The sequence below is a fragment of the Drosophila mauritiana genome, chromosome 2L (genome assembly GCF_004382145.1).
Source record: "Drosophila mauritiana strain mau12 chromosome 2L, ASM438214v1, whole genome shotgun sequence".
NCBI lineage: Eukaryota > Metazoa > Arthropoda > Insecta > Diptera > Drosophilidae > Drosophila > Drosophila mauritiana.
The window spans coordinates 15,257,887-15,279,393 of NC_046667.1; the positions used below are offsets into that span (position 1 = coordinate 15,257,887).

Consider the following 21,507-nt stretch of genomic DNA (forward strand, 5'->3'; position numbering starts at 1 on the left):
ACGAGTGGGCCCTAGGATCGGGATCCGGCCAGTTCCTGGGTCACCATGTGTCACATGACATATGTGCAACTGGAATATACTGAGTGCTAGTGCTTCTCGTCTACGGTCAAGCAAATTTTGTTGCTGTTTGGCTTACCCCCTTTTTTACTGCTCAAACATGTGTATTGCGGCCGCCTTGGGTTAATGGAGTCGTTAGTTATGGCCACTAAAAGCCAAATGAAAAGCTCAACTTTAAGCGCTCCAATTTTAAATAAAGAACATAAAATAAACTTAAAAGTTGTATTTTTTTTTTTGCCATTTTCGGCAAGCAATTCGGCCATCCACCCTTTTGCAGCGAGTGCATGCAAAACTTTTGTAATTAGGAAGCAATGTCGGTCATTAGTGCGGGAACTGTTGGCCAAGAGCTGGGTTAAAGAGGGACAGGGATTCGGGAATGGGCACAAAAAGGCGCCGGCAGTCAAAACAACAATGCAAATGTGCAGTGGGGAAAAACTGCAGAATTTACTTTCCACATGGCGGAAGATGGAATGCACTTTCAAATTTAGTGGGGGAATTTGCCTCGAGATAATTACGAAATTACCTAGGACGGTACCCCAATCTATTTCATAGAAATATATAAAATATCTTCAAATTATTTTAATTACAAAATATTTTATAAAATCAAAAAATTTACTCCACACAAGAATTCGAATCAGTTGTATGCTTTTTTTTGTATACAAGGTAACAGCATTACTAGTCAACATATTTATAATTAAGGAATAATATTGATTATAATAAAGTCCGAAGGGTATTGAGCTTTACTCTCTATTCTAAACTTCAGGCGGAATAGATAAAAGTATAGTGTTTCCTATCGGGCAGCATCGTAATTTAAGTGGCTTAAACTTATCCAATGTGTCCTACTTAAGCTCCATGTCCAAATGCCCAGTTAGCTCGGAACGCCATTGCAACAAAGAAAACCAACCTCTGCGGACCTTCGCGACAATGGCATTGAAGATGGCGACCAACAGTTCGGAGTGGATTTGTTCAGGAGTTGGATGGCAGGCACAATTGGACGTGCATCGAGCGTAATTTTAATAAAGTTTGAATGCAAAACTTTCCGATTTGAAATGCGCATAAAAGTTAACTATTTCCGTCGGACCAGCCCGGCTGGCTATAGCTGAAAACTGAAAAATCCCGAGCGGCAAAAGCTGAGAATGTGTGGGAAAAAGTTTCCATTTTTGTTGCCCGTTGCGGTGATCATACGATGGGATGTGCAGTGGAAATGGCGCGGGCCCACAGAGCCAACCCCTGACAAACAGCGGATGTGACGACGACTGGCCACGCCCACACTGACTGACACAAGGCGCCTTTGCAGTCGCAGTGGAAGTCTCAGTCGAAGACTCAGGCGCTATCGTCTGGCCATGGCCATAAATTAAAGCCAACAAACCAAGTGCGGAAGCAGATTCACTAGAGGGAAATGGGGGAAAGCGGACAAGTGGACTTTCAGCCATTACATCTTGCCATGGGAATGAGAATGGGTCTGGGAATGGGACTGAGCCTGGAACTGTGACCAAACGGAAGTGCAAGCTGAGCTGCTAAGTAGCCTCGAGCTTCGCTGGCTAACGATCAACTTGTCCAGTCGGAGAAAACTCAGACGTCTCTTAAAAAAAAATTGTCGCCTTGAAGCATTGTAATCCTAAACACTTCTTGGGTTTCAGAAAACAAACAACTTTATTGTATATTTTTGATTAAATGATGATATGGTAATCCATATAAATACATATAATATGACTTGAATTTTTTTTTGGCAGTGAGGTGCCCAACAAATTTTTAAGAACCAGATCACCAATTTTTTCATAAGCTTAGGAACAGCGGTTGGAAGTGCTTCAGCACACACCGGTTTGTGGGTTACGAGGTATCTTATCGCCAATCAATCACAAGTAGTTCTTAATAGCGAACATTCTGCGATAATTAGCAGTACATTAGCCGTTAATTCGCTTTAATTCAGTCAAAAATGATTGGTGCTTGGTTTCAGTTGTTCCTGCTGGGCACTCTGTGCTCTGGCATTTTCCCAGCACCCTTTAATACCCATTATGAGGAAACAGACCCAGAGCTGACGGCAGGATACTTCCAGGGTGATATGGATGTGGACTACGCCCGGAATGGACAGCTGTCCGAGACACGACGCTGGCCAAACGCAACAGTTCCGTTTAGGATATCTGAGGAGTTTGGTAAGACACGCATTGGATGGCTAATTTCCAAAACTAATTTTATTATCAATTTTACTTTTCAGATGCTCCTCATGTGGAATATATAAAGCTTGGCATGCAATTCATCGAGTATTCGTCTTGTATTCGATTTGTGCCTGCTGATGAGGATGAGGAAAACTATCTTTTTGTGCTTCCGTCCACTTCAGGATGCAGCTCCAAAGTGGGCTATCAGCCAGGAGAAAGAACCGTCAAACTAAAGCCTGGCGCATTGGACACAGGTTGCTTCAAGCTGGGAACCATCCAACACGAACTGCTCCACACTTTGGGATTCCACCATCAGCAGTGCTCCCCGAATCGAGATGAGTTCGTAAAGATCGTGGAGGAGAACATTTCCGAGGGTCACGAGAAGAACTTTGTCAAGTACGAAGAAGGCGAGGTGGGGGACTTTGATCAGCCCTATGACTACGGAAGCATTCTACACTACAGTTCCCTGGCATTTTCCATAAATGGTGAAGCGACAATTGTGGCTCTGAATCCAGAGGGTCAGGAGCAAATGGGGCAGCGCTTGATGATGAGTGATACCGATGTCAAACGACTCAATACCATGTACAAGTGTCCGATTAAATTGTAAAAATAGCAATAAACTTCAAGGTCAAAAAGGCCTATCAATTTTATAAACCGCTTGAAATTCGTTTTTGTTTTGTACAATAAAACTCTCAGTCATTGACTTTTGCCCCCGTTTTTTATCATTTGGCCTAACAACGGAAATAAAAAGCACTACAATAAGCGATTATTAAACATTCGATTCTGTAACCGTCTTAACTGATTGATTTCATCGCTTAGGTCAAATAAATAAGTATATAATAACATTAAGACAAGTACCCAAAAAGTTGATGATAAGGAAATTGCAAGCAACTAATTTAACCCAAATTTTATAGCTCTGCATTTTCCAAACAAATGAAAGGCCGAAACTTGGCGCTTTTTCATCGAAACACGAACATAGCCGCATCAGCTGATTAGATAATAAAAAAAACGCTTATCTTATCTGCAGTGGAAGTGTAGAGCACAAGCGCAGCACATTAATAATCGGATGAAATTCGTTCTTTAATATTTTGACGGAACCCAGTTAAAGTAAGGTAACCCACCACTGGAAAGCAGCTCAACTGTTAGTCATGAAGCGAGTGGAGAGACGAGTTTTGGACACTCAGTCAGTCCAGAACTACCAAGCATTCCCAAACCAACCATCTCGAAAATGGCGATGATGTGTAATTGAGAAGATTTCTTCCAATCGTTGCAAATAGTATTTGAACTTAGCCTATGGCCCTGCAATGTGTTACAAAGCCCAAAATGTGGTTGGGTCTTAAGCAGATCCTTCTCTACGTAGGCCTGTTGCTCTGTGTTCTTCTGCAGGTCTGCAGGAGCAAGACCCAGTCGCAGATGTTTTGCCCCACTGTTTGCCACTGTGATCTACACGCCCAGCGCAATCGCGCAGTATGCAGGTGAGTTGTCATCGGATTTGGGGAATTAATTCGGTTGAGTTATATATATTATATATACTTTTTTGTGCAGCGCAAAGCGCTTGATAAGCGCCAATATAGAAATACCCACAACGGTTGAGCTGTTGGACCTGAGCTACAATGATATAACCACCATTGACGATGACTCCTTTAAAGTAAGTTATAAAATGGAAAATAATGGTGATACGAATGTTTTTGTTTTCCACGATTTCGTAGACAACTAATGCTTTACAAAAATAATTATTGTTAATCTATTGTGATTTCCTGCAGACCACCATCCATCTGCTCAATCTTACGTTGGCCCACAACGCCATTCACACACTTTATGGGGATGCCTTTGTGGAGTTGACCAGACTACGCTACTTGGATCTTTCGTACAATCGCCTGGAACAGATCGATGAACATATCCTGGAGTCTAACGATCAACTGATCCACCTCAATCTGGAAGGCAACAAATTGTCCACTCTGGGAAAAGGACCTATTTTAAGAAGTCCATCGCTTCGCTCTCTCAATCTGCGCAACTCGCAGGTAAATCAACTTGGAACCCAGCTTCTGAGTGCCCTGCCTCAATTGCGCCAACTGGATTTGGCACAGAATCTACTGTTAACCCTAAGTCCCGGGGATTTCCATGCCCCCCGCAATCTGGCGTCACTGAATGTTGAGGAAAATCCGTTCAACTGCGATCGGTCTTTGGCCAAAGTGGCCACTGGATTGCGACAGCGCGGAGTGGCCATTTTCATGAGCAACTGCATGGAAGAGGAGATTCAGGATCAGCAGGAGGATGCAGAAGCTGTGAATTTTCCCATTAAAAACGAGAAGTTCGAAAGCATGGAGTACTTGGAGCCCAGCACCCGAGGACCCCAATCCGTGCTGTCCATCTGGCGGGATCTGGACTCCAGTGAGGAGCAGAACAGCGAGCAGGACGACGAGAAGATGTCATCGGTTAGTGATGTGTGTGAGGGAAGTCGGGAGAAACTGTGCCTTAGATACCGCATTTGCTTGGAGCGTGTGAGCCATGAACTCCTGGCAGGCGGAAACTCCCAATTGGAAGATGAAATCATACGCACCCACACCTACGATGAGGATGATTTGAAGTTGGCCTTTGTGGTGGGCGGTGCCACGGGCGTTTGCATGGTCATCTTCATCATTACCTTTGCCCTGTGCCTCAAGAGTTGCTGTGAGATGCGCAAAAAGAAAAGCAACCCGGAAGTGGCCACTGGCGATTCAGGTAGGTCTGCTCAATTAGGTGATTGACCAATATTTGATGGAGTTCTTCCTTGTTTGTTTCCCCCAGCTCCTTTGAACCCTTCGCAGGATAGCCTTCCAGCTATCCACACCTGGTCACCACAGCGTACGCGCAACCCCAGGCGCTCTAATCCCCAGCGTCCCCGTAGTACTCCATCGAATGCCGTGGTTCGACAACCCTACGGACCGCAGGACAACTTTGTATCCAGGCTCTTTGGTCGTCCGGCCCGCAGTCAGTACTACCGGACCATCAATCAGAATACGGCCACCCTCATAAGGCGCCTCAGTCGGAGTAACCTCTTCACCAGTCGCGACCGGGAGCCGAGTTCCCCCGCCGAACCGCCAACATCTACGGCCAGATTCTACACGGATGTGATTGAAAGTGGAGCGATACGACCGGAGACACCGCCTCCAAACTACGGCGATGTGGTGGTCATCGAGAATTGTGATAACAAGTGAAGGGAGTATCTTATTAATATAGCCAAACATTCGTATTAGGTGAAAGTAATCTAAGTTATCGCTCTTCTCGACCTCAATTATTTACTTTTCAAATCTATATGAGATAATTACAAATTTAAATTGTCTAAATATAAAATGTCATATTTCAAATCAATTATTCCAGCTGTCATAGTTGTTTACTAAATATTTATTAAGAAGTAAACTGACCATGCAGTTTTTATTGGCAACATCAAATTATGTTTGTATTCAAAATAACTTATTATTCTACTACTATTTTAAGTACAACATGTAATGCACCTAGCCCCCAAACGATATTTTAGAGAGCCCACAACATGGCGGCCAAAATGCCCTTGAAAACTTCAATGTTTCCTCATTCTCATCTTACACACAGAAATATCAATTGGGGAATTCCAGCATTTTTGCTTCTCGTTTTGGATAAGCATTACTTTTACAAGACTTGGACTTGCAGCTGCAACAAATCGCAATAAAAACTTTTGACAAAACTATCAAAGTTGGCAACGTTAGGGGGAATGTGGGGATGGGGCATGGCCAACTGTGAAATTGCCACAGGAAAATCCCCGAAAAATTCAAGTAGCAAAAGTTTACACACTCAAATAAATGCTGAAACGCGAAAGAAGATGGGTCCTTTTAGGCCCCCCGTCCCCCAATCCTTGCCTGCAGATAAATCGAAAACACCACAAAGGAAAATAAAACCGCACAAAAAATGCCATAAGAATAAAACTCAAAAAAAGAACGACAAACCCAACAATTTGCACTGCAAAGCGGCAAAAGTGTCTCCAAAGAAACAACCACACAACCCCGACCAGATACGGAAAAAGAATAAATATATATAGGGAAAGAAAGAAGGTCCAAGTTATGTTGCAATGGGAAAAAAAAATCATGTGGCAAAAACGGCATGTGGCAGTGCACTGAACTAAGAGGTATCTTCAAACAATTTAATAAAAAAATATATATAAACATAATTTATGAATTTATCAAATTAAACATTTACATATAAAAATCACTAAATCGCAAAAGAATTTTGATTATTGCTTAAATATCTTTAAAATGGTTATTATTGATAGATGAGTGGTATTGCGTCGATATTCAAATTAGAAAATCCTTGTAAATATTATTTTGAATTAAAAAAAAATCTATTTACAGCATTTTCCCGGACTAAACGCCATTCGAAATCATTGTGGGTTTTCCTTTAATTCATTCTCCATTTGCCAGATCACTTGTGAAGCAAATTTGCTGCGCGGCATCTTTGTGGGTTCTGTTGTTAAGCGTTTGTCTAGCTGTCTATCTATCTATCCAAACGTATCTGTGTTTTGTGGTGCCAACTTTCATTGCACTGAGCCCGGCGCTGCAGCACGCTGTGGTGCACAAAAGTTAACGTATCCTGGGACCAAAGTTGCGTTGTCAACAACCAAAACGCAGGAAAAAAGCGGATTTGGGAAAAGAGCTGTGGGGAAATGAGGAGCCCAAATCGAGGAAGCTGGGCGAAAAAATGCTCGCACCAGGAGGGCTGAGGAAGCAGAGTTGCAGAGCGTGAAAAAATATCTAAATCCAACATTAATGAAAAACTTTTTGCATAATCCACGATGAAGCTGGCGGTGGCAAAAGCAGCAAACCAAAATCAAACCCCCATTTCCCCCAAAGGAAATGCAGCCAAGCGGAGTAGGAACTCCCCATCGAGTGAATAAAATGCAATATAAGAGGGCCAGGATAACAAAGCAACAGATTCCGCCGGGAGGTGGTGGTTGAATGGGATTTTTGAGGCATTGAAGGACATGGCAAGCGGCTTAAAAGGTGCTGAAGGTTACCCCGAAAGAAAGAAGTAAGTGATGAGATGGCTCAGACTTTAGGGTTCTAGAGGCGAAAGTTGCACTAAATCTAAGCCATGGTTCGAAAACCTATGGAGCTCGATATGAAAGGGAATTGGCGTAAGAAAAACTGATTGGAAAATGGTTGAGAGCAGATCAAAGGGGTGAGGTATCCTTTGAAAACAAGCCTTTACTAGCGGTCGGGTCATTTTTCTTGGCTATTCATTTCAAGGCATTACCTACATTAAGGTTATTTGATTGGTTTGATTTATTTTTGGTCACATAGCTTTATAACTTCAGATAAGATTGATATGTTTTATCATGTGTTTCAATTGACACCACCTCAATTTTTTAAAAACTCATTCAGTACAAATAAAGTTTGCGCTTTCCAATTGCCACTGCCATTAGTCTGTACATCTCTATTTCATAAGTTTCAGTTACTTGTGATTTGTTTATGGAGTGTTAAGCGCTACATGGCTATTTGCCAGCACTTTGCCCGCTGCAGAGTAAATAAATTAAATTCGTATTTGCTGGCATTCGGTGCGGCGCATTTCGCCCCTGGGTTCGGTGTAAAACTTTCAGGAGGTGCCGGACATGGTCGCCGTGTCCCCTGCAACTTTCTGTCTATCCTCTGCCGACTGCTTGCCGTGTGTTGCAATAACAAACTCATGCTAATTGCTTTGCTAACAACTCGCAGTAACAGCAACAGCAGGAACTTGGACTTGCACTGACAATAAGAGGGCAGAAAGCGCAGCTACGACAATAAATATCAGCAGGAACTGGCAAGGAGCTGGCTAAAAGTCCTGGCTACCTTTAATTACGGTTTCGCAGGACACCGGACCACACTTTAGCACACTCACACAAGCTGCTAACTAGTTGCACATGGCCCAGATACACTCATGACACGATTGACCTCTTGGCTTTGGGATGTTGCAGGTGCCACATCCCCAACGCTTCAAGCTACTGAACTCGGCACTGCGAGAAAATCACCTAGGAAGGATACATAATTACTTAAAAAGGTGTTTTAGATACGTGTTTTAATGATTTATATTTTAATTTTTGTATATTGGAGTAACCTATTCTGTGTGGGAAAAATTTTTTAAAAGCTTCAGCTTAACTTATAGATACAACAAATTCGATCTGTTGATTTTCATAATCAATAAATATGACTATTATTTAAAAAATTCTAGCTTATTGTAGATAAGCTTTCTTTCCGTGTTTCTTCTCCTCTGCTTTATAGAATTTGCACACGAACTTGCGATAATTGCTGGGAAATGAAATAAAAATGCAATTAAACCCAGCGATGTTGCAGAGCAGAGGAGCTGGACCTCGTTGAAATGAGCATTCAATTAAGCGGCAGCCAAGGAGCTGCGAGAGCGTGTCCTGGAATAGGTGTGTCCCGTTTTCGGTGTCCGTCCTTTGGCATGCCCGTTTGGCATGCCATGTGCATGCACATTTGACGGCGACATCGTCGAGGGCGTTTACTAAATGATTTTTATCTTTATCAAATTAGAAAACGACAACGGCAAGCGGTCCCAGCCGATGCCGCAACCAATCCCAGTCCGAATCCCTATTCCGATCCCTTCGTCACCACTCGGTATCCCTTATCCAGTCAGCCGTGTCTTGGCTGTGTCATAGCAATTAAAACTCTGCCATGCCATTGTGTAGATTACATCGCCGGCGAGTCGGGGCGTTCTTGGTCAATGGACAGATGTTAAATGCTTTGAAGTTTATTTCTAGATATGCACGACTGCCCTCTGAGAATCTATGTAAAAGTATATGAACGAAAATTTTTAAAAGTGGGAGGAAAACACATCTGTAGCCTTCCACTATTACCAGATTATGTAAATGCTAAGTGTAGAAGAATGTTTTCACCTTTAAAATATATGTATATATTCATTATAATTTGTTTTTTTTTTTTTGTATATAATATAAACAGGATTTTAAAGTTATTTCTCTTGGCAATATACAGACCAGTTAACTTCCTGAATAATGTGTGTATTTGTTCGACTCAAAAAATTAATTCATTTAACAAACAATTGCTACAATTCGTGTCGTTCATACAATTTGAAAATTTATCCCCGGCGACAGTTAATTTTTAATTTACACACAAGGGCACAAAGCCCAGTTCATTGCCTCATTCGCTTTCTTGATGCCGTTTGGCGACTGTTTTCAATTTACATGAACAGGGCACAAAAGGATACACGGGCAGAGGAAACGGGGATGAAGGACTTTCGGCCGTTGGCGGCATTTTGCACAGGTGACAGGTGAGGGTGATTGGTTGGGGATGGGGCGGAAAACCCCTCAAATGTGCCCGGGGGACTTTCGTGTTTTTTCGCTGTTGCTCCAACTTTTCGCCACTCTGCTAAACTTCCACTAAACATTTGCCTTCAATTTTGTGCTTCTATTTTTTTCCCCACCATCAACTTGTTTGGCAGTTGGCTGTCGTTTCTGTTGCTTTTTCTGTGGCTGTCTCTCCCATAGTCGATGTACTAAACATTTTTTAATGGCTTGTTTTGTGGCCCAAAGTTGTTGACTGGTTGACTAGCCGGCAACCTTTTAATGAGTTTGTTTCCTTCCAGAGGGCTGAAGAGGGGAAGCTGTTTTTATTATTATTCATGGCTTCATTAATATTTTTCAACTCTACGTTTTCTTTTAAAGCAAAAGTTAAAAATACACGTACAGAAATCGTTAATAATCGGAGGATTTTAAATTGTAATTAATAAAAAATTGTCTATAAACTGTACCTAAGTGCACTTCGATATAAAAAAAATATAACAAAGCTTTTTTTTGAACTGTAAAATCAAACTCCAGGAAGTTTAGCCCTTTTCGCATTAACCTCTAAGAGCAACACGGCTCATTAGCTTCCATTTTACATCATTCCACCATTTTGTTTGCTCAATTTCATAAGCAATTGTGCACTGCATTGCGCTGCGCCTAAATGTATGCAGCACACACAAGAGATGCTAATGTATGCCAAACACACACGCGGAACGCACACCCTCGCATATTTCTGATTTTCAAAATGGACGCAAACGAAGTTGCCGCTCACAAAAGCACGCTGCACAAAAGCACGCAAGTTGCCTCTGTGCTCGGCTTTGCATTTTTCCTTTACTTTTCTTGGTCCTGGCGATATGTGGAGAAAGTTTTTCGCACTCTACAACTTTTCCTCTCTGAACGCTCGAGAAGAACTGAATTATTTCTTGATTTCAAGCGTGGATTCTGAAGAGTAAGTCAGTTAAACGATAGGGCCAAAATTAAATATGAAAGTAATATATTCCACAAATACGTAATTATTTACCACTATTATTTATAATCATTTTTGACAAAAACAAAAGGGCAAGTCTTTGTATGACTTGTATGATTCGCAGTTAGTTTCCCAAGGATGTTTGTTTGAGGGGAATGGAAAACTGGAAAGCTGTGCTCCTGCCGAAGTGTGTGTGAAGTTTGTAAAGTAGTTCCCAGCTTGATTGCCATGCATCATAAATCCATGGCCGCATACCCTGGAGCTGAAGGCGTACTCTTTGGGCCAGGTCAAGTAGACAAAGTGGTCAAGTGGGTGATTAGCCTTTAATTTGAGGCCCTTTGTTAATTAAGATCCGGTGATCCCGCCGGGTCATCAGGCATGGATTTCTGGCAGTTGTTGGCCACTAAAAGCACTTGGTCCCCGCTCAGGGACAAAAGTAATTATACGGCCAGGGGTTTGTCCGATGTCCATTCAATTTTCGCCCTCATATCAGGGCGGGGGCGTGGCAGTTGTGTGCTAATTTCCGGTGCTCATATTTGGCAGACAGTCACGCCCACTTACACAGCGACAGCAGCAACAAATTGCACCACATCCTGCTACGATGTCGATGACGTTGGTCAATGTTAATGATGACCATGACGACAGCGGTGGCCAGACGATGGGTGCAGAGAAATTCCATTGCAGTCTCCACGGCACAAAAATACAAACAACCATAAACCAAGGAAAACAACAACCAACGGCTGACAGACATGTCAGGCATAACACCCTAAATCTATTATCCCCTCAATATTTACTTATACAAATACTCTCGGGGCTCCGAGGTTATTTCACGAATATTTAAAATCAAGTTCCGTACATGCAATACAGAGAAAACAATTATATCAAATTATAAATGCTTTATAAATAATTTACATGTTAATTTTAAAAGTGTGTTCTAATTTAATTATTCGCATTTCAAGATAAGTGCATTATAAAGTTTTAAAAATATCCCCAAGCTCTTTTTGATTACAGAGTTTAAATTAAGAATTTAAAAACCATTATGCATGAGCAGCATTTTCTGACCGATGCAGAACATTAGGGAAAATCCGTAAAATTGTTTCTAAGCAAACTCTAAAATTGTTCAGATGTTGTTCGATGGGCTCTTGAGGTACCAGTAACCCGAATGCCCAAGAGTCGTTGTAAAAACAGCCATCAAATGCTCATTCAATGCGCAGCATTGTCATCGTCCCTCGTCCTTTGTCCTGCTCGTGCGTTATTCTCCGCTGGCCGCTGCTGTCCAGTCAACCGGCGAATGTCCTGTAACCCCTCATGCTCCACCTCATCCTCGGCTCTCTCCTCCCCCCGTAAGTGTTTGCAGCAATCAGTTATGACCCTTTTGTAACAGCAGCAGCAGCAGCACGAGCAACAACCATGCACATTCACATTTCTGGCATCCTTGGCAACTTGCTTGCCCACTTCCTGTGGCGATTGTCAACAGAGAGCGTTGGTTATGTATTTTTTTTTTGTCGGTTTTATTCCCGGGAGCCATGACGTTGGCAGCCTCTATAAATCTGCACAAATTGGCAGCCCTGTGGCTGCATTAAAAAATATTTTATAAAAGAGCAAAAGTATATAAATACAGCGCGAAAAACGAAGGCCAGGCACATGTTGCCATTCAGTTCTTTATGCGGTGTTCTCCCTGGTCTTATTTTTGTTCGAGCATCTGTTTGTTTATTTATGCTTGCAACGTTTATAAATCGCTTTCCAAAAAACGCAACCGGAAGGAGGAGAGCACAAGGCGAAATCGGTGACTGGCCAAGCGACACATCCTTGCCATCCCTGGCATCCCTAGCATCCCCATACCGATTCCGTTCCATTCCCCAAAGGTGACTGCGAACAACGTGGCGTATGCGCGCTGTCCTCGATTGAGTTGTCACGGCTGGCTGGCTGCACTTTTCACCCTCCCCCCAAAAGCCACCAACCCCGTTACCATCTTGCTTCTGGCTTGTCTTGCTCCGTGCTGACCACACAACTTCATAAATCAGTCGACAAAACCGCATCGAGCGTTTTGATGACCTTATTACCTGTCAGCCAGGAGTCGCCATTGCAGAAGCAAAGCAATGTTAAATATTTAAACAATACACCGTGGTGTACACTCAGAAGTCATAAATACTTTTTTAATATTCCATAATATAAATATTTTAGAATATGCGTGTAAATAGATTAACTAGCTGTACATCTCTCTTTAAATTTGTAATTTTACATATTTATTTCAGTTAAGAAAAGACTTGAAAGACTTAATTCTCAAAGAAGGTTACGAGCCCTTTAGGTCCACTGTACTTCGCAGGTGCACTCGGTGCTTGGCCATTGATTTGGCTCGGGTCGAGTGGAACTTGGTTCCGAGCTCACCTCGTTGCGTTTGGCTCCTGATCGAATCACGCGCCTTCCGTATCGCAAATATTTGCCCACTGGCGATATTTCATTTGCCTCCCCAACTTCGAGGCGGACAACTCATAAATCTTTGAAGGGGCATGGGCTCGAGGACGAGGATGAGGACTGATGGGTCGATGGCAAACGAATGTAATCGGGGGAAAGTTGCCCGTTTTCATTGAGGGCTAGGTAACCACTGAAGGAGCAATCGTTAGACTGACAAACAGACATCAACATCACGTCGACCGCGGATGAAGGCGGGTGAAAGAGAATCGAAATCAATATTTTCATCAGAATGAAAAATGACCCGGTCAGAAGGGGCTGGGAAAATTGTCCAGCATCCATATAACCACTTGAAGCTACCGTAAGCCATTCTGGACTCACTGAATGAAGTCCGTCTTCTCTAGAGGCTTTGAGGCTTAAGTTTATTGTATTCCAGTGATTAGCGAAAATAACTCGAGCAGCTACGTGAATTTGCAAACGTCGCATAATTGATTAAGCACGGAGAACGAGCGACTTAATCAACGGTGCGAGCAACGTGGCGTATACGCAATGCGAGCAGAAAATATCCTTGAGACGCTGGGCATGCCAATGAAGCTTGAGTTGCTGTGATGAACAAGAGAACTAGATATAAAGGCAAATAGGAATTCAGAATAGGAAAAAAGAATACAAAGACACCAATCAGCAGGAAAAACAATGAGGGACACAAAATTGGAAATGGAAGAGGGTGTAGTTCTAGTAAGGACTTTAATAAATGAACAACTCAGATACATTAGATAATTTCCTCATTGTTATTTTATGATTTTTTCATTGCAAAAAAAGATGCCTGGTCAAGTTTACTATTAATCATCATTATATAGTAAACATTTCGCATACTACCTTTCCAGGAATCTATTAGTATATCTAGGCTTTGTCCTTATTCCAAAGAAATCTATTAGTGTATCTAGGCTTAGTCATATTGACAGTATCCGTTTCTTTATCGTCTCGAGCACCCTCTTGTTGTTTTATCAAGCTTTGTTGCTGCTTTTGGCTGCCGGTGGTGTTGTTATTGTTCCCGTTTTGGGACACACTCTGCTACGTGACACTGACATGGATTTTCGAGTTGTTTGTCGCTGTGTGCGAGTGTGTCTTTCGTTGCCTGCCCGAGGAGGTCCTCAGAGGCAGAGGCACTCGCACACACGTGCTCCCTTATGAGGTGCCGTCCTGCCTACCCGATCATTTGGCATGTTCGTGCCCCAAGACCCACTTGCACTTTGTCAATTCGCAAATCTTTTTGTACGCCATTCTTTTAGCCGAATTTAGCCGCTGTCTCCGTCATCAAAGGAAGCGCACACACACAGTAAGCGAAAAGTTTACAGAACTAAATTCAAAGGGGAAATCGGGTAGCTTCAGGCATTTGGCGGTGGTTGTGGCTCAAGAATTTTCACAATTGTGCGAGTTAGCTTTGATGAATTCAATTATTCGAGCACAACATCCTGCCGTCTTCAATCTGGTTACAGCTTTTGCTAAAATATTAGTTATCCAATTGTTTCTCACTCTTTAATTATTTAACGATTACCGCAAATATATATAAATTCGTTATCGGAATTATTTTCGTAATTATATTCGCCTGCCAATTTTGGAGATTTATCAATATATAGAAAATCCCTATCTAAATAAGCTTGTATTAGGTTAGGAAAGGTGAAATGTCAAATATTTTTGCATAAATAAATAGTAAACAAATGTGGTTTATATTTATTGCTTATTAATTAATGATGCTTAATATTCAATGTAACTTTAAAACCGAGTGTATGATTTTATTAACCTAAAACTATAATAGCAAGCTTTTTGGGGCTATTTTTTTGAACGCAGCTCTAACACACTGCACGTATTTTGTCGTCGCTCTCGTTCAATGAGTTTGTCCCTGTCGTCGTGCTTAGAAGGAATTGAAATTCCCCCATGTCCTCACGTCCCACGGCCGTCTCAATCTGTAAAGTGGATTTATTTCGACGAAATCGAAAGTTGATTTCACCCATAACCCCATGGCCGTGTGTATGTCATTGTGTCGCGCCCCAGAGTGCCGTTGTATGGATGTACCCTTTACCATGTTCTGGTTTCTAGGTTCTTCTTGTGTGGGCGTAACATTAAAGGATTTATCAATTTACGCAATGGAACTTTCGCAGGGCAAGCAGGCTATTATTCTGCCAGATTTTTGCCTTATTATATAGTTCAGCGTTGATTGATTAAATTGTTTCCGTGCTCCTGGTTTGTTTATATGTGAAGATGGTAGGGAAAAGTTTGGAAAACTCAATGGTCGGGAGCTAAAGGAGTTAAGTTGGTTTGATCCTTGATTGAAATTACCCGTTAGCCCTTTAGGGATTTCTGAAACCTCAAAGAGCTTTACAGGGCCTAAAATCAGAGCGGCTGTAACTTTATTTATTGGTAATAAGTGAATTGGCATCAAAACTAGTTGTCCGCATGCACAGAACTGTATATATTATATATATATTATATATATTAAGAATCCTGCAATTCATTAAGCTCCCTTGACTAAGTAATCCCATCAGATCCGTTTGCTAAGCAAAATACGTCAAATTAACGCCAGGAGCACAGTTCCAGCCATAAACAAGTGCAATTGCAAATTGCTTTTAGCGGTTAAAGCAACAAAAGCGAAAGCAATCCGCAGAAGCCGCAGCAAAACTGAGCGCAGAATTATGGCTGGCACTGTAGCATTGAGAGCTCTGAGGTCAACATATTATATGCTTTATTAACGACGAGCATCGTAAAAATTGTAAATGGAAAATTCGACTTGGTTTACGATTATATGAAGGAGGATCAGAAGTGTCTACCATTCGATATGCGAACGCAAAATGGCGGAATGCTGTTGCAAATTGGTCGCAAACAATGCAAACAGTTAAAACCAAAATCGAAAAAATTAAATCTCCTGAATTGCAATTAAACGGTTTCATGCATATATGTAAATGCATTGCATAATGCTCAATTGCCGGAATCCGCAGAGCCATGCGAAATGAAATTACAAAATGTAACCATCAGCGGCAACAGATCCCAGTTACCAGCAACCAGGCCAATTGCAATAACAATGAAAACACTGGCCAAACCACTGGGCCAACCCATAACAACAACTATTAAATTAATGTTGAAAACTGAAATCAATTTATTTGTAGAAAATCATGACGCATGAGGACGCACGCGAACGGAGGGATAAGGGTAACGTCGGCTCCCCACACATTATTTAATGAATAAATCAGGCTGGCGGGCCAGTGTCGAGCAAAATAACCACGACAAATAACCAAAATCACACAAAATGCAATTGCAGCCGCACACAAAAAAGCCAAGAATTCTTTTTAGTCGTTCTTCAAATTGTTTCCCAATCAAATGCAAACCGTTGGCTTTTTTGCCTGCCGTTTGGATTTGTTTAATTCGCATGTCGGGAAAGTAATAATAAATTTATTTGTATCAACTCAATTTCCATAGTTGTTCTTCTTTTAATTGATTAGTTGCATGTTTTTAAATATTGATTATTTTTAAGTAAATATATAAAATAAATTTATGTTCATAAGTAGGTGCATAACAAGTAGGCACGCCACCGTGGAGCCCCAAGATTCATTTCAATTTAACTCTTCAAAAAGTACATGTGTTTTATTTATTTGCATATTGTGCGTATGCAATCAATTTTTGCTAATTCACAAGTAAATTTATTTTTTACAATGATAAATCCAGACGCAGGCATGCCAACGAGTCCCGGGAGCCTTCTAGTTGGCCAATTAAATTCAAATACATAATTGATAAGCGGCTAATTTAACGGCTCGACGCACAGAGCTGAAATGGCAACAATACGGGGCAATAATGACAGGAGTAACAATATGCACGAAGGGTAGAATTAATGACAAGTAACAGGATAACGATTTCAGCACGAACTCAAACACAATGGCAGCCAGCTCAAGCCGAAACTGAAGTCCCAGTCCCACTGACATTTATAGTTTATTTGATTTGAATTTTGTTGACAGTACATAGAGTGCAAATATTCTCCATACTTGCAGGCCCGTTTTGTTTGTCTAAAAAGTTTCTGTATAAGATGGTGTGTGTATGCGTCGGCCTTATAAATATGTTAAACAGTTATGCCACATTTAGTTGATTACCAAATTTATAATTTGCGCTTATCCTTGGGAAAGGATCACGTGCCACAAAAACAGACTTCTATATCGCAATTTGGCATTTGATTTGTGTTTGCCATGCGTAATTGCGTACCGGAAGTGCAGGACGTCATTAATGATGCTTCCTATGCAATGCAATGCATTTTGATGCTTCGTTTGTGGGTGGGTTATGTTTGACAAGGCTGGCGAACGATACACTGGCGCCACCTGCACGGCAATTTGCCTTACCAACTGGCAGCTTTGTAGAAAACTTTTGGACTAACTTAGCCGGCAGGTGGCGCTGGCGAACAAAAATTACTTCTCAAAATGCTTGTCTTGAGACTTCTTTCCAATTTATATTTATATGGCTAATATTTATAGAAACTAAGAATTTTGACAGAGTCAACACAGCACTAATGTCAATCACTAAACAAAACATTTAAACACAGATGGCTCCACCATCATATCTTATGGCGCCATCTACATGATGCTACGGACATCAAACAATCGATTTGGATTTCCTTTTAGTCTTTGATCAATCATACAAAAATAGAAAGATTCAGTCTTCAACAACAAAAACATCCCACCAACAAGAAAAAAAATCGAAGTTAAATTATTTTATAATACTTTTTGTCATTTATTTCTTCATTCTCTGTTTTCTTATGCACTTTTTCTGTTCCTTCGTTCATATTATGTATTTATAATATTTTTAGTTGTTCGTCTTCCTGTTTAATGTTGAATCTTAACATGGTTTTAATTATATTATTTATGTATACCATTTACTTATAATTTCCAGTTTGTAATTAGAATAATGAGCAAGTTTATATTAATTTATAATTAATTTATGTAAGTATGCGGTTTACTTTGTTATTTTTCCCTTAACAGTTAGACTTTCGCAAATGTGTGTTTATTTTGACTAATGTTAAATAGTTTTTACTTCCTTCAAACTATTACGCAAAATTTTTTGTAGACTTTTCGTACAAAATAACATAAGACTTGTCTATAGGTGTAAGATGTGCCATTGGTGACCGTATTTAAATGTGAGAGTGCTTGTAAAACAAATTAAATGTTTTGTTATCCAAATTTTAAGCTTTTTTGAACAATTTTGATAGTTATTTTCCGCCTTTTTGTGGATCGCTGGAACATACAAAATGTGTATGACTTACATGTGTGTACGTATTTATATGTATTCCATACTGTTTTTCTTTTGCATTAAACTTTTATATTTTCAAATCTCATAATGACAAATTTAATGGAACAACAATTGTACAATTTAAAAGTTGCTTTGGGTTTATTTTAGTCTAATTTTAATGTGTGTTCGACAGCAATAACAAAATTTTTACACTGATTTGACTTGATAGGATGACTTTTCTTTCAAATATCTTTTAAGTCCTTAATTGTTTTTGTTTTTTAATATTCCATAATTGTATGCTTAGTTGTCAGTTGTTGTCTAATATGTTTCTCGGTCTCAATTTAACTCTCAATCGAAATGAAATTATTAAAATTAGGTTAAGCAAGGAGCGGCAAATAATGATAAATAAACTTTACGGATTTCTCGTGTGAAGTGAAAGAGATGAATATTCAAGGACATTTTTTATTACATGGTATATATAAGTTTTTTTGTTTTCGTTTGGTTTCGGATGGCTGTATATAAATTTTCCATATAGAAAGATGCTTGTATATAGGGTTTATAGAGAGCAAAAGTGTGTTCATATTTTAATAATAGGTCGTTTTGTTTTTCTTTTCTTGTGGTTTTGTTTTTAGCAAAAAGCACGATTTCCAAAAAGCAAAAATCGCATGTCAAAAATTTGATTTAATTCGTAAGTTAATAATGGTAGTTTTAATTATATTTCTTTTGGTTTTCCATTTCATTAAGACCAATAAACATTACTTTGTTTTTTCGTGTTTCTCAATATATTCATATTCCTTTAGAAAATTATGGACTACATATACAAACATTCGATTTCCTTATAAAAATAAACAAACATAGAAAATCTTGCAGAACATTGTTACATTATTACATATTCCAGTAGATTTCAATTTCGTTTTATTTATAATTAGTTTTTTATGTGTTTGATATGGAATTTTCGTTTTGCAAAAAGTTGAATACATAAATACTTTTGTTACTTTCGAGTTGAAGTTATGCGAAGGAATTGAATGTCATTTTACAGTGGATTTGTGGTGAACAGGAGTGAGTGAGAATGCAGCTGATACCGGAAGATACCGGCAGAGTGGATAAAAAAAAGGGGGAATTGTTTTATAGCGATCTTAACTGTAAGGTGTGTGTATTGTTTTCTGCCTTCGGTGGCCTACCAGGTATTTCCATTTGTCGTTTCCCACACATTCCCACCCACGCCACTTAAAGTCAGTCAAGGTTCCCAGCCATGCACGCAAACAATCACTAATCATCCAATCATGCACACACTCCAGCTCAGATTACGCATACGCACTGGTGTCTTACCTTCGTACTGCAACACCGTCCAATCCATCGACATTATCAACGTTTAACAAACAGCTCTTATGAGTTACGACTTACAATTGATTACTCGGTTTAGGTTGTATGTTAAATTAGGTTTATTACATATTTACTATATATTAAATATTCTGCTAATATTTCTTCTAATGCTTGTATGATCCTCCTTTCCATGCTCCCCTTCCTGCCGGTGCCGTCGATTAGCCAGCCCTAACTACCTACATTATCTAACCTTCTAATGGGTGTACGAATGTTTGCTCTTTTTTTTCCATTTTTTTGGGTTTCCTCCGCCCTCTTTCAGCTTAAAGCTAAATGGGAGGCGCAGAGCGAAACTTTTGAAATTGTGTATGCTTGGTTAATGACTTTCGAGTTAAATGTTTTAGTATATATTTCCTTATATAATCGTATTTTTAGTGTAAGTTAATTAGTAGGTATTGATTTATAAATTGTTTTACTTTGTTTGGATTTCATTTTCGTTAAGTATTTGTAATGGAAGACATTTTTTATACAAGTTTAAGACACAGAAAATATTCTTTCTTTATATTTTGTATATGTTTGTAAGTGTTTGTTTGTGTTTAAAGTGAGTGAGATTGAGTGTAGGTGTGAATATGTAAGTGTTTCATGTAATTGTTTTTTATATAGTGTTGCTTATTAGTTTGGAAAAGAAATATTTTTTTATTTCAAAACTCCGATAGATATGTAAATTTCTATGTAGACCTAATAAGTTAACAAAAGAAACGCAAAGAACTCACTGTATAGTCTAAAATAACTAGAACGATTACACTAGTTGATTTGGTTTTCGCCATTCGCTTTTTGTTATATGAATGAGGTTTGTATAAAAATGTATATAAAATAAATTATTATTCCTTCTCCACTTTCTTTTTTTGTTTTGTTTTCTGCAAAACTAATCAAATATTTATATAATAATTAACTTGGTTTTCTTTTGTTCAAATTTGGATGTGAACCATATACATAACTGCCTACATATTTTTCTCTGGTTTTGCTTTTGTTCTTAATGTGCTTTTGTTATTTTTACATTGCTGTCGGGTATTTCAAGTCTTCCATTTGTTCAGTGAATTCGATTTAGTTTGGTTGTAAAATATATAATACTTAATATTTGTGCGTACGCAGTTGAGTGCAAAAGTAACTCCGTTTATTTAGTATTTAAGTTGTACGATAAAAAAAAACAGGAAAGAAACGAATTATTTATCGGTAGGAATTTTGCTCATTTTGAATATTTTTGATACTATTTACATAATCCGACTGATTAATGTTTTACCTTCATTATTACATTTATTTAATGGTTTTTGCACTGTTTCTTTAATTTGCTTCTCATATTTAATGATGAAATCAATCAAGAATTGTTTAAAAAAAAAGCTCGTTCTAGAAAGCTTTGGACTAAACAATTATGTTTTAAATGCTTATCGTATTGCACAAATACATACATAATTAATGTTTTGCTATCGTTTTGTCTAATCGTCCTGCAAATTATTGTCTACAAACATAAGGATATAAACTCGATCGTGTATAACGTATCGGTATAACGTTGCTCATTTACGAATCTTCTAATAAATATTTGATTTTTCTTCTAACCACGTTTAATGGTAAGAGGTTTACTAACAGCTTTCACATCTACCTCAAATCAACAAACTCAAACTGCGTATTTCTTTCGAAAAGAAATTCTGATGCCCTTTAGGTCTCATCCGCTTTTTGCTTTCAACACATATTTAGTGCAAACTTAATTTTCAAAACTCGTTTAGTGCTCATATCACGCATTGGCCAGCACAAAGGTCACGGTCACCATCAAAAGATGGGCCACAATTACCGATCCCGACATGTGCAGCAGAGTGCTGCCTCGTCCACATTGCTGAATTTCGATCTCCTCGGGATGATAGTTGATGCACTTTTTGGGGCGCCTTCGGGACTCTTGCTCCTGTCCCTGTCGTCTCGTACTGCAGGCTCCTAGAATTCCACAAAAAAGGGAATTTAAGAATGATTTCTTAACACAC

At 39.6% G+C, this 21,507-nt stretch overlaps 3 protein-coding genes across 3 annotated transcripts in view; 2 read left to right on the forward strand and 1 right to left on the reverse strand.

The window, feature by feature from the left end:
• Positions 1-1,993: 1,993 nt before the first annotated feature.
• On the forward strand, positions 1,994-2,877 carry LOC117147510 (seminal metalloprotease 1). Its single transcript, XM_033314426.1, has 2 exons — positions 1,994-2,210; positions 2,273-2,877. The coding sequence occupies exons 1-2, from the start codon at positions 1,994-1,996 to the stop codon at positions 2,818-2,820; spliced, it is 765 nt and encodes a 254-aa protein (XP_033170317.1). The 3' UTR covers positions 2,821-2,877.
• Positions 2,878-3,418: 541 nt separating this feature from the next.
• On the forward strand, positions 3,419-6,387 carry LOC117140698. Its single transcript, XM_033303765.1, has 4 exons — positions 3,419-3,688; positions 3,759-3,861; positions 3,977-4,934; positions 5,001-6,387. Exons 1-4 carry the CDS (start codon positions 3,507-3,509, stop codon positions 5,408-5,410), a joined length of 1,653 nt encoding a protein of 550 aa, XP_033159656.1. The 5' UTR covers positions 3,419-3,506; the 3' UTR covers positions 5,411-6,387.
• Positions 6,388-18,804: 12,417 nt separating this feature from the next.
• LOC117145774 (voltage-dependent calcium channel subunit alpha-2/delta-3) overlaps positions 18,805-21,507 on the reverse strand; it is a 36,703-nt gene continuing 34,000 nt past the window's right edge. The window contains exon 16 of the mRNA XM_033311554.1: positions 18,805-21,460. Coding sequence (XP_033167445.1) covers positions 21,267-21,460 — 194 coding nt within the window. The 3' untranslated portion in view covers positions 18,805-21,266. The remainder of the gene's footprint in view (positions 21,461-21,507) is intronic.